Genomic DNA, 12,938 nt, shown 5'->3' on the forward strand with positions numbered 1-12,938 from the left:
CTCCAGTGGTTCAGGGGTAAAAGAGTTCTTTATACTATTCTTGCAGATTTCTGTAAAGTTTAAAATTTTTTTAATTAAGGAACTATTTTAAAAAAGAAAACATTAAAGAAACTTTTTACAGCACATTTATTTCATAATAGCTGATTTATCTTAAAGAAAAATCTTAAAAAGTTATATCAAATTTAATCACATTTAGTTACTCATTTAGTAAATTCTTTGTAGAGTGACATTTCATTAAATTTAGACAATATTAAGAGATTGGAGATTATGGTTATGATAAAAAACCTTTTTACTCATGATATATAGTGATAATTAGACCTTTACTTCTCTTTCTTTTGTCTCAGCCTTGTCAGACCCAAGCAGTAGACTTTCAACTTCTCCTCCTCCTCCAGCGATTGCAGTACCCTTGTTAGAAATGGGGTTCTCTCTCCGGCAGATTGCCAAAGCCATGGAAGCCACAGGTAGGAAAAGTTTTTATATATCAGTATATGCAGATACGAGAAGACTAATCTTTATTACAGGCAATATTTTTTAAGAGGCCATAAATGTTGGTAAGATTTTTAACACCAGATTTAATTACAGTGGCATGATAGCAGGCACTCAAACTGATAGCATGAATAAATAGTTACTTTGCCCCAAATAAGTATTAGACCTTTTTTCTCCCTGCTCAGGTGCTCGAGGAGAGGCTGATGCCCAGAACATCACTGTCCTTGCCATGTGGATGATAGAGCACCCTGGGCATGAGGATGAGGAGGAGCCCCAGTCAGGCAGCACTGCAGACTCAAGGCACGGAGCAGCGGTTGTAGGCAGTGGTGGGAAGTCAAATGATCCCTCTTATTTGCAGTCACCAGGTGACATACCATCAGCTGATGCTGCTGAAATGGAGGAAGGCTTTAGTGAAAGGTGAAATTCCAGTTTCTGTATTTCTCTTCCATGTGTTACAAAGGGTGCCCTAAGAGCCCCATTTGTGTCCCTGTAGAGATGGTTCTAATGGTATATAAAGTTGATAACTAGAGATACATGAAAAGATGGACATTTCAGTTACAAGTTTATGTTTCTGTGAAGGGTAAAAATGATGACTCAAGTGATGTTTTCATGAAAATAAGGAAATAATTTTAATATAAAATTGAGCTGAAAAGAAACTAAAAAGTAAAATATTCTGAAATAATATAAACATGTTGATTAAAAATTTTATCGCATATAAATGATATAAAGTAAAATGTTCACTTAAATAGAAATTAATTTAATTATATTTAATAGAAATGGACTTTTAAATCTTTTCTGTATGTTAATACGGGATTATATTTTCATCTCTTCTTTAGTTTTTTTTTTTGTTTGTTTTTTGGGTTTTTTGTCTTTTGTCCTTTTAGGGCCGCACCCATGACATATGGAGGGGCTGCACCCATGACATATGGAGGTTCCCAGGCTAGGGGTCTAATCAGAGCTGTTGCTGCCAGCCACAGCCACAGCAATGCCAGATCCAAGCTGTATCTGCAACCTACACCACAGCTCATGGCAACGCCAGATCCATAACCAACTGAGCAAGGCCAGGGGTCGAACCTGCAACCTCATGGTTCCTAGTCGGATTCGTTTCTGTTGCGCCACGACGGGAACTCCTCTTCTTCAGTTTTTAATATCTAATACAGTACACCCCTTTTTTAAGTTGTGAAACTGACTAGCCTAAAAAGAAATGTAGTAAAATATTCTATAATTCATTCTAAAATCTTCTCCCTTCAGCACTTCTTATGACTTTAAATCTTTATTTCATTTTAGCTCATGAAATCAAATGGGGAGCTTAATGTCTTACCTTAATATGCAGACTTTTTCTGACAAACTCAGTGAATATTTTCATAGCTTATTTTGAATTATCTGTTTCTCCAAGACAGGGATTCCTCATCATTTCAAATTTTAGGTAGTCATTTAAGATTTAGTTAAGGCCATTGATCTTATTTAATTCGAACTTGCATTAAGCATAATTTCATTGCTGACATATTGAAAATCTATTTGTGAAAATAGATAAAATTATTGCTCAGGGCAAAATGATATATATATATATATATAACTTAGGAGCTTTACCAGACATAAAAGATAGGTTTCAGAGTTTTATCAGAAGCATATTTTGTTCTTGAGAACATTTTGAAGAAAAAGTACTGCAAGCATGCTTTCACTTCTACTTTCTATTCATGATGGTTTTTTAAAAATGTGTGTTGCTTTCAAACTTGCACTTATAGCCCTGATAACCTGGATCATACAGAGAATGCAGCTTCTGGAAGTGGACCACCAGCTAGGGGTCGCTCAGCAGTAACAAGACGGCACAAGTTTGATTTAGCTGCTCGAACGTTGCTAGCAAGAGCAGGTAAGTATATGTTTCACATCCTTCTCTTAGTGGAAGTATCATATGATTTGTTTATATTTTAAGTCAGTGTAAAAGCAACATTAAAGAAGATGCAAAGTAATGATACTAAGTGTTCAGTACCTCTACAGGATAAGAGCAAGTATTTGCATGTGACTTCTAGGCATTTGTTTGATTTTACATAATTTAAGTCACAGCATACATTCATAGATTCATTTTTAAGTTACTTCTAGATGCAGAAGGCTCTAGTTATTGTAGATACTGAGAAATTTCATAAATGCTCTCTCTGCCCTCAGGCACCTTGTAATTTAAGAAGTGAAGATGCATGTTTAAAGACATCAGTGGTGAGAAGGAGCTAGAGATAGCACTGTGCCAAAGAAGTAGGCACTGGCTTTTCTGATGTACTTTGTGGACTTGAGGCTTCACTACTAGGCCCTAGATAAGCAAATATATATGTATATTTTTCATTAAATTAGTAAATATTTTTAGAACTGTTTTCTGGGCATGTGAAATATAAGTTATAGGGAATATATTTTCTAAATTAAAAACTAGAATACGTAAGCGATCAGAGTTTGATCCCTGAAATATTAAAACATAAATAATGATTCAGTAATTCGGGAACACAGAAGTTGAGACTGTCCTAGAATATATAGGATGTATATTTAATATATAATGAAAGAGTCTGATTTAAAAAACCTAAAAGGGGGAGTTCCTGTTGTGGCACAGCAGAAATGAATCCAACTAGGAACCATGAGGTTGCAGGTTTGATCCCTTGCCCCGCTCAGTGGGTTAGCATCCAGTGTTGCCGTGAGCTGTGGTGTAGGTCGCAGACACAGCTTGGATCTGGCGTTGCTGTAGCTGTGGCGTAGGCCAGAGGTTATAGCTCTGATTCCACCCCTAGCTTGGGAACCTCCATAGGCCACAGGTGCGGTCCTAAAAAGCAAAAATAAATAAGTAAATAAATAAACCTAAAAGAATAGTAACACCCAGCACTTACTGAATATTCTTCTATATAACAAACATTATGAAAAATTTTACATAGATTATCTTGTTTAAACCTGTTAGCAGCTTTGCAAGGTATGAGTGCTATTATCCCCATTTTACAGAAGAGAATACATATGTTATAGGTAAAATTTTATGTTTATGGTCTGGAATCCAATAAGTCAGCTGAGATAGACTCTCATCTACATGTATGGCAGTTAAGAACTGGCGAAATATTCATAATTATTTTATACATGCAAATAAAATGCCTTTCTTGTTTTGTTCTGAGCGGGGTTATACCGCTCTGTGCAGGCCCACAGGAATCAAAGTCGGAGAGAAGGAATATCTTTGCAACAAGACCCAGGGGCGTTGTATGACTTTAATTTAGATGAGGAATTGGAAATTGATCTTGATGATGAAGCGATGGAAGCTATGTTTGGACAAGACCTGACCAGTGACAATGATATTCTGGGAATGTGGATCCCAGAGGTACTGGATTGGCCTACCTGGGTGTGTGTGACTGCAGCGGGGGCTGCTCTGACTTATTTTCCTGCCCTCCTGTTCATACAGCTTACTGACAGCCTTGCCTAGAGTTGTAACACTCTAAAAAGCCTGACACCTACTCCTAAAGTTTGGGGCTCTAACACTTGCTTTTTGATATCTACAAACTAATAAGAAAAGGTCTTTCTTGTTGCTCTCTCTGTGCGATTTTATTGCTTCTCTCCCCGGGCTAGAAGGATAGAGCCATATTGTAGTAATTTGATTCTGCTATCAAAGATAGATTACAAAATAAGCATCAGGTCCCAGTTGACCCTATTGGGTATATGACAAAGCTGCCGTGCTTACCTTGCTATCTGAATGCATACTTTTGTTCATAGGTTCTATCTAACCACTGTAATGCCACATTCTAGGAACCAGTGCCACCTAGATCTTATAAATACCTCCATCCAAGGGCAGGGTACATGATGGGTTGGTATGTTTCCATTGTTTAGCATTACACTTTTGATAGGAGAGAAGCTTGAGAGGTTCACATGTGTACAAGTCCTATAGGAAAGAGCACCTACCATATTGAGTTAATAAAATAATCGAAGTGACTTCTTAGAAATTCATAAAATAGGTATTCGTGTTCTGACCAGATGAAAGGTAATTTTCATTGGAGGGGTTTTAACTCATTTGAGACGGGGCAGATTTTCATTTATTATTAACAACTTTTTTTCTCAGTAGGATAGTCAGGTACTTCTATTGTAACTTAGTGTGAGGAAGGGGCAAGGAACACCTTCAGACTGTGTGATCTAAATTCTGACTTGAAGAAAACTTTGTTATATATCCTTCATGAACGTCTTGCAAATATTCCAGCATATGTAAACAAAGTAGTTGATATAATAGCATAAATGATATTTATCTCTTAATTTTATGTTAACTTGACTAATAATTTGATATGAAATCATTTTGTACAGCATGTTTGTGAGTCTGAAGACAGGGAAGAAGTGGTGGTGTGTGAGCTCTGTGAATGCAGTGTCGTCAGCTTCAATCAGCACATGAAGAGAAATCACCCAGGCTGTGGGCGCAGTGCAAACCGCCAGGGCTATCGCAGCAATGGCTCCTATGTGGATGGCTGGTTTGGTGGTGAATGTGGGAGTGGAAATCCATACTACCTGCTGTGTGGCAGCTGCAGGGAGAAGTACTTAGCCCTGAAGACCAAATCCAAGGCAACAAGTTCTGAAAGGTACCTTGAAATCATTTAGCTATCCAGACTCTCTGAATGAAGTATATAAAGTATCGGTCATTGAGACATGGGAATTGTAGCTTTTTTCATGTGAGGAGTTACCTGTAACCTTTCATAAAGTTCTGTGATTGCTGAACTGGGGACAGGGATGGAGGAGGTAGAAGAATTCATGTTCCTGCCAGAGGTAGGAGCCTGTAGTCTGGAACAGTGACATGGCCTCAGGTCCTTCACTGGAGTTTGACTGTGTTAACTTTTAATTTGTTGTCAGATTGTGAGCAGGGCCCTTGCTTTAACCTTTAGGAAGCTTATGTTTAATTTTTTTGTTTGGTGCTTTGTACCATATTTTGCCATCTTAATTAAGATCCTTTTTTTGTTAAAAAGAAATAGATTAAATTAGATGAGTGTCTATGAAAATATTACTTCTTTCTATCTTTGAGTAGCATTTAATTGCTAGCGGGTAAGGTTTTTGCCCTTATTGTCAACTATTAGAATCTTGAAGACATTCTGGAATAGGTTTTTATTAAAAGATTTGCTGAAGGTAATTGAGGAACCACCCCAGTAATTTGATAAAGTAGTTCTCATGTAATCATGTATATACCTACATACTAATAGTTTTTATTACATTAGCCCACAACCTGAAGCAATTTTTAATTTTGTGTTGCTTTATTAATGACCTTTTAAAATGTCCTAATGACTTAATTTGCATTTTGGGGTACTAACTGTTGTATATAAAAATGTAATGTTCTTCATGTTTGGTGCAGGTACAAGGGACAAGCTCCAGATCTAATTGGCAAGCAGGACAGTGTGTATGAAGGTAGTTGTCTTGAGAGCTTCTTCATTTTACATGTATTTTTGTATATACCTCTGCTTAACGTGTGTTACTAAAATTTACCTTGATGTTTGTGTTTATATTTATGTACATGTTAACTTCAACTCCCCCACGGAAGTTCAAGATAGTTTGTTAGCAACAGCCTTAGTTTTAAAAGTCAAAGGAAAAAGACCTATGTTCTAATATGAGCTTTACCACAGTTCATTAATTCCTGTGGGACATATATACTTTTTCAAAGTAGGCAGAGTACATAGTACATTTTGAATTTCCATCCTAAATGAGGATAGTAAAAAATAAAAAATTGAAGTGGGCATCAATTTATCTGGAAGTATTCATTTATTTGAAATGACTCATTTCCTAATGATTATGGACAGAGTCAAGAGCTCTTTTTGGCTCCATAACAGTATTTCTTATTAGTTGGAATCTCCATTACCAATAGTAACATGTTCCATTGGTTTAAATGGATATGACTCTCTTTCCTTAGTCTTAACTATGCCTCAAGAGTATAGTTTGATTTGGTCAGCAGGAGATGGGGCCATAGTTCATTTTGTAGGCTCTGGGCTTTCAGTCCATCTGCATCTTAGATATATCTCAGAAATAACCATTGCCAACAGAGTTAGGTCATGTTTATATTCATATACCATTCATTTGTTTATTTAAACTCCAGAAGACTGGGACATGTTGGATGTTGATGAAGATGAAAAGCTAACAGGTGAAGAAGAATTTGAATTACTTGCTGGACCACTTGGTTTAAATGACCGCCGCATTGTACCAGAACCAGTTCAGTTCCCTGATAGTGATCCACTGGGAGCGTCGGTAGCAATGGTAACAGCGACCAACAGTATGGAAGAGACTCTTATGCAAATAGGTAAATTTGAAATGCTTAGCATTGATATGGACTTTGTAGAGTCTATATTAATTTGTTTCTTAGAAAGGTTAATAATAATAAGGTAAAGGTTAATAATAATAATAAGAAGTCAACATTTCCTACCCATCAAATATCTTTAGCCAGTTATTTTAATTTTTTGAAGGTATAACATTGATTTTTTATTTTTTTGCTTTTATAAAATATTGAAGTGATAAAAAGAAAATTTATAAAATATAAGTTTAAAAAAAAAAAACTTTCTTGTGTTAAGAGAATCTCAGAAATGGATAAAAGCTGTTTTGCAGTTGTTTTTTTTTTTTAATGCTGTACCTGTGGTGTCCGGAAGTTCCAGGGCTTGAATCAGAGCTGCAGCTGAGGCCCACGCTGCAGCCATGGCAACACCAGGTCCAAACCGCATCTGTGACCTATTTTGCAGCTTGTGGCAATGGCAGATCCTTAACCCACTGAGCAAGACCAGGGATCGCACCCACACCCTCATAGAGAGAACATTGTGTCCTTAACCTGCTGAGCCACAGTGGGAACCCTCTTTTACACTATTTTACAATTTGGGTGAGAGGGTATGGTAACTTTTTGCTGTATGGACTTCCAGATAAAGAATTGGAGCAGGGGAGTTCCCGTCGTGGCTCAGTGGTTAACGAATCTGACTAGGAACCATGAGGTTGCAGGTTTAATCCCTGGCCTTGCTCAGTGGGTTAAGCTACAGCTCCTATTAGACCCCTAGCCTGGGAACTCCATATGCCACAGGAGCGGCCTAGAAAAGGCAAAAGGACAAAAAAAAAAAAAAAAAGAATTGGAGCAATATTAGTTACTCAGACTTTTATGTCCTCTCAAAGCATATTTTTAAACAATATCTTTTCTGTGTTTGTTAATAACAGTAGAAGTGATGCATGGGCAAAATAATTAAAACTAAAACAATTTAAGAATCATATTTTTCCTATAATGGATTGCTGATTTAGAAATATGTATTTTCCCAAGCAATTTTCTGTATAGTAAGGTTCCAGATGAGCAAAGCTCTGGTTTACTGTGGTAAAGGAGAAAATTTTTGAGTAATCCAGATATTTTTTTCCTTATCTTCTTGAGAACTAAGCAAAAATCTTATGTTTTTCAGGTTGCCATGGCTCTGTAGAAAAGAGTTCCTCTGGGAGAATAACATTAGGTGAGCAGGCAGCTGCCTTAGCAAACCCTCATGACCGGGTGGTGGCTTTAAGGAGGGTGACTGCTGCTGCTCAGGTTCTTCTGGCCAGAACCATGGTCATGAGAGCTCTCTCTCTTCTCTCAGTCAGGTAAGTGTTATTCTGTGTCATATGATGCTAAGTTAGTTTCTAGCATACATTAGACAGGAATCTGGTCTTGTTTGGTAGGATAATATACAAGTTTTAGAAACTGAGTATGTACTGTTGAGTGAAAGAAATTAGACATCGTCAATCAGTCATTGAGTTAATGCTTGACTCTTTTTAGGTAGAAAATATTGCTGTTATAGTAGCTGAGTAAACTGCAAACATTTTTATTTTATTATCTGAAATGAGAAACTAAGGCTCTTGATCCATTTGGTATAGGGTAAAAATAAAAAGTCAAGTGAGTTTTTCTGCAGAGTTTACCAACTGTATAACTAAAGCAGCCTGCATACTCCTTCATGGAGCCTCTTGCTATGTGTATACTATGGAGTGTATTGTGAGAAGAGGAAAGTGAGCCACATATACTTAAAAGACATCCATTTAAGAAATGATTAAATAGGGGTATTTAACAGTAAATCAGTGAAGAGAGAAGGACCCTGAAGGAAAAATTCAAAATAAAATTTAGATAAGACTGTATGATGTTGGCTCAAGAACAGATAGTTTGGACCATGGAGGAGAACAAAGTTCAGAAACTAACTCACTTATGGAGATAAACACTTGATTTATGGTTTATTTTATAACAGTGCTTCAGACTCATTGCAGAGCAATGAGGAAAAGAAGGAATTTTCAGTAACTTGGACTTGGTCAGATGGCTTATTCACTTAGGGAAAAAAATGAGTCTTGGCTCCAACCTCACACTGTATCTAAAACAAGTATTTTCAAGTGCCTCTTTAATTCTAAATGTGGAATGTAAATCAATAAAGTTTTTGCAAAGTAGCAGAGGAAGAATTTATTCTTGATCTTAGAATAGCCAGAGATTTCCTAAGTCTCAGAAGGCATTCACTTAAAGGAAAAAGATGGACACATTGAACTGTATTTAAAAAAAAACCTTTGTGCAGCAAAAGTCATTTAGAAAGTAAAAAGAAAAAGCCACTGAGGAGTTCCCATCGTGGCGCAGTGGTTAACGAATCCGACTAGGAACCATGAGGTTGCGGGTTCGGTCCCTGCCCTCGCTCAGTGGGTTAACGATCCGGTGTTGCCGTGAGCTGTGGTGTGGGTTGCAGATGCGGCTCGGATCCCGCGTTGCTGTGGCTCTGGCGTAGGCCGGCAGCTATGGCTCTGATTTGACTCCTAGCCTGGGTACCTCCATATGCCGCGGGAGCGGCCCAAGAAATGGCAAAAAGACAAAAAGACAAAAAAAAAGAAAAAGAAAAAACCACTGAATGGGAGATGATCTTAGCAGTGCATATAATCAGTAACAGAATATTTTAAAAATTGTTTGAAACCAATAAAAAAAGACAATCCCAAAGAAAAATGGGCAAAATACAAAATTATATAAAAGAAGATCTTGAAATGGCCAATAAACATGAATAATGAGGTATTGAACTTTATGGATAAATGAATCATGTTAAGTTTCATTTATATAGGCATATCTTTATTGTACTTTGCTTTATTGTGCCTCACAGATCATTGCTTTTTTTTGTTTGTTTTTTTTTAACAAATTAAAGGTTTGTTAAAGGTGACCTTGTTTTGAGCAGGACTGTTGGTACAATTTGTCTACTGTTTGTTCACTTCATGTCTCTATGTCACATTTTGGTAATTCTTGCAGTATTTCAAACTTGTTTATTATTATTATATTTGTTATGGTGATCTGTGACAGTGATTTTTAGTGTTACTATTGCAGAAAGATTACTGAAGGGTCAGATAATGGTTAGCTTTTATTAGCATTAAAGTATTTTTAAATTAAGGTATGCTATTGCACACTCAGCAGACTACAGGATAGTGTAAACATGACTTTTATATGTACTGGGAAAGCAAAAAAATTTGTGTGACTTGGTGTACTGCAATATTTGTTTTATTGTGGTAGTTTGGAATTGAACCCTCATCATCTCCACAATATCTTTGTATCAGTGAAAAAGAATAATTGCTGCTGTAATACAACAACATGAATGAGTCTTTTAAGCATAATATTAAACAAAAGAGCCTGCCCAGACAGAGAATACACACTTTATTATTCTATTTATATAAAGTTCAAAACCCGACAAAACTGGTTTATGGACTTAGAAGTTAGGCTAGTGGTTACTTCTGAGGGCCAAGAGATTGAGAAGGGCCCAAGCAGACTTCTGGAGTGTTGGCAATGTTCTTTTCTTGTCACATAGGTGTGTTCAGTTTGTGAAAGTTTATGATTAGTGAACATTCTTGTTATGTTATACGTTGGTAATTTAGATATGCTTCAAGTGTATGTCAGTACTTAATAAAATCAAAAGAGCTATGGGAGTTCCTTGTTGGCCTAATGGGTTAAGGATCTGGTGTTATCACTGCTATGGCTTGGGTCACTGCTGTGGCACAGGTTTGATCCCTGGCCTTAGAACTGCATGCCAAAAATAAAAATAAAATAAAAAGGTGTTAATAACAGTTTCCAGCTTATATAATATTTTTGGACATCTTTTAGGACACATATGACTAGTGATAGTGCAACTTGCCTTATATTTTGGTTGTTGGTACTATGGATGAAATGTGGGGACACCAGTGACCCCTTAAGTCTATTTTCTTTATGCATTTAAAATGTTTTCCTTTCCCATCAGTGGTTCCAGTTGTAGCCTGGCTGCTGGTCTTGAATCTCTGGGGCTTACAGATATCCGAACGCTGGTTCGATTAATGTGCTTGGCTGCAGCAGGGAGAGCGGGCCTCTCCACCAGCCCTTCTGCTATGGCAAGTGCTTCAGAACGCTCACGAGGTGGGCACAGCAAGGCCAACAAGCCCATTTCTTGCCTGGCTTATCTGAGCACAGCAGTGGGATGTCTTGCATCAAATACTCCTAGTGCTGCAAAACTTCTGGTACAGTTGTGTACACAGGTGGGATAGTTTTCAGTGCTTTTCTTGTTACATAGCTTATTTCTAGTTGATTCTTAAAGAATCTTCTGAGGTAAAAGTCTTTTTGTTCCATAATTATATGTTTGTTCTGATTGTCTTTTCAGAACTTGATTTCTGCTGCAACAGGTGTAAATTTGACCACAGTTGATGATCCAATTCAGCGAAAGTTTCTACCCGGCTTTCTCCGAGGAATTGCTGAAGAGAATAAGCTTGTAACTTCTCCAAATTTTGTTGTAACTCAGGCCCTTGTGGCATTACTAGCAGATAAAGGGGCCAAACTGAGACCTAATTACGAAAAGTCAGAAGTTGAAAAGAAAGGTAAGTTTCATACAGTTTAAATATACAGTCTTCTAATCAATTTGATGTGTTTTTAAAAAAATGTTTTTGTATGGTTTTATGTGATGATCATATAACATCATGTATACTTCTTAAGTTAGATCGTAAAAGATGTGCATGGATACTTTTTCATTGTGCATGAAAATAAGTATTAGTAAATGTACCAAATTGGTCTTGGTTTGATTAGACTATTTTATTAGATTATGGTTTGTGTCACCATAGATAGTAATCCTGGTAAGTTTCCATAATATAATTTATATAAAATAGTGCTATTTTTCTCTTTGTCTTAAGATGATAATGCCTTGAAGGGTTTACTTAAACATTACTGTTTACCCTTGGCTTCACCAGGACCATTTGGCCCAGAGAGATGGGCTTTTAGATATATCAATGCAGTCTCTTGAGTGACTATTAAGACTACTTTTGAGCAGCTGAAGCCAAACTGTTGTTTTTTAGGGCATGCGCCCTCTGCCCTGGCCTTAAAATGATTTCTGCTCCATTCTCAGTCTATGTATCCTTAGAGCAAAGACTATTGATTGATGTATGTAAATGTAATTTTGCTGTGAATCAGATATATTGTAGAATCTGATGTGAGATAAATGCTTTATACCTTGTACGCATATCTTAGTGAAATAATTGCTTGAAAAAATAATAATTCTTAAAAGATGGTTAACCCATTTTTGTTTGTTCACCACCACCAGCTCTTACCTGGGCATCATTTCATTGTTTTGTTTAAGCAGGTTTAACTGCCCAATTGTATGCCCATCCTTCCTATGATCCTTCTGCTGTAGGCCCTCTGGAGCTGGCTAATGCCCTGGCAGCCTGCTGCCTCTCCTCGAGGCTATCCTCACAGCATAGGCAATGGGCTGCTCAACAGCTTGTGCGCACTCTTGCTGCACATGACCGCGACAACCAAACCACTCCACAAACACTTGCTGATATGGGAGGAGATCTCAGAAAATGCTCCTTTATCAAGCTGGAGGCTCATCAGAACAGAGTATGTATTTTGAGCCCCAAGTGTGTTAATTACCTTATGTAAGATAAAATAATTTCTGCCTTTCTCAAAGAGCTTCAAGTTTAGATCTTGAGGAGTGCCTCTCTCTCTTTCTCTCTCTCACACACACACACAATTATCAATATTTGTCTGGTAGTACCAACTTTCCTTTCTCTATGTGTATATGTTAATGTATGACATAATATTATACAAATGGACAAAATCAGCTGGGAGATGAGAAGAAAACCAGAGGGCTGGCCTCACAAGAGATGAAGGCTTTTATATGCAAGAGGAAAAGAAATTGGCCTCACTGTTTTAATGTAACCCACTGGGCCCCGAGCAGTGACAATGGCAGTTTAAGAAATGAAGACTGACTCCTCTTTAACCAATCTTAAAATTATTTCTTAGTCTGTGTTATTTGTTTTTTAGAACATATTAAAGTATATCTATTTTATTGACTTAAATAAACTTTTTAAATTAAATAAAATGTTTAGGAAAGATTCTAACAGGTCTAAGGTAACTCAGATGAGTTTATGCATACTACTTTAAAGCTATTCTTCAAATAGGTATATTTTACAACCCAGTTAGAAAATGAGACCATGCATGTTGTGTCATAACATGGATCATT

At 36.9% G+C, this 12,938-nt stretch overlaps 1 protein-coding gene across 10 annotated transcripts in view; it reads left to right on the forward strand.

Moving 5' to 3' along the window:
• HERC1 (HECT and RLD domain containing E3 ubiquitin protein ligase family member 1) overlaps positions 1 to 12,938 on the forward strand; it is a 206,552-nt gene that overhangs the window by 156,704 nt on the left and 36,910 nt on the right. For 6 of the 10 annotated variants that reach the window (XM_047765943.1, XM_047765976.1, XM_047765948.1 and 3 more), the window contains 11 exons: positions 345 to 461; positions 672 to 903; positions 2,232 to 2,356; positions 3,624 to 3,844; positions 4,792 to 5,060; positions 5,822 to 5,874; positions 6,557 to 6,757; positions 7,884 to 8,058; positions 10,695 to 10,965; positions 11,088 to 11,301; positions 12,057 to 12,313. In XM_047765943.1, the coding sequence (XP_047621899.1) occupies positions 345 to 461; positions 672 to 903; positions 2,232 to 2,356; positions 3,624 to 3,844; positions 4,792 to 5,060; positions 5,822 to 5,874; positions 6,557 to 6,757; positions 7,884 to 8,058; positions 10,695 to 10,965; positions 11,088 to 11,301; positions 12,057 to 12,313 (2,135 nt within the window). The remainder of the gene's footprint in view (positions 1 to 344; positions 462 to 671; positions 904 to 2,231; positions 2,357 to 3,623; positions 3,845 to 4,791; positions 5,061 to 5,821; positions 5,875 to 6,556; positions 6,758 to 7,883; positions 8,059 to 10,694; positions 10,966 to 11,087; positions 11,302 to 12,056; positions 12,314 to 12,938) is intronic. The other 4 variants (XM_047765980.1, XM_047765969.1, XM_047765973.1 and 1 more) reach the window with 4 other exon arrangements.

The sequence above is a fragment of the Phacochoerus africanus genome, chromosome 2, assembly GCF_016906955.1.
Source record: "Phacochoerus africanus isolate WHEZ1 chromosome 2, ROS_Pafr_v1, whole genome shotgun sequence".
NCBI lineage: Eukaryota > Metazoa > Chordata > Mammalia > Artiodactyla > Suidae > Phacochoerus > Phacochoerus africanus.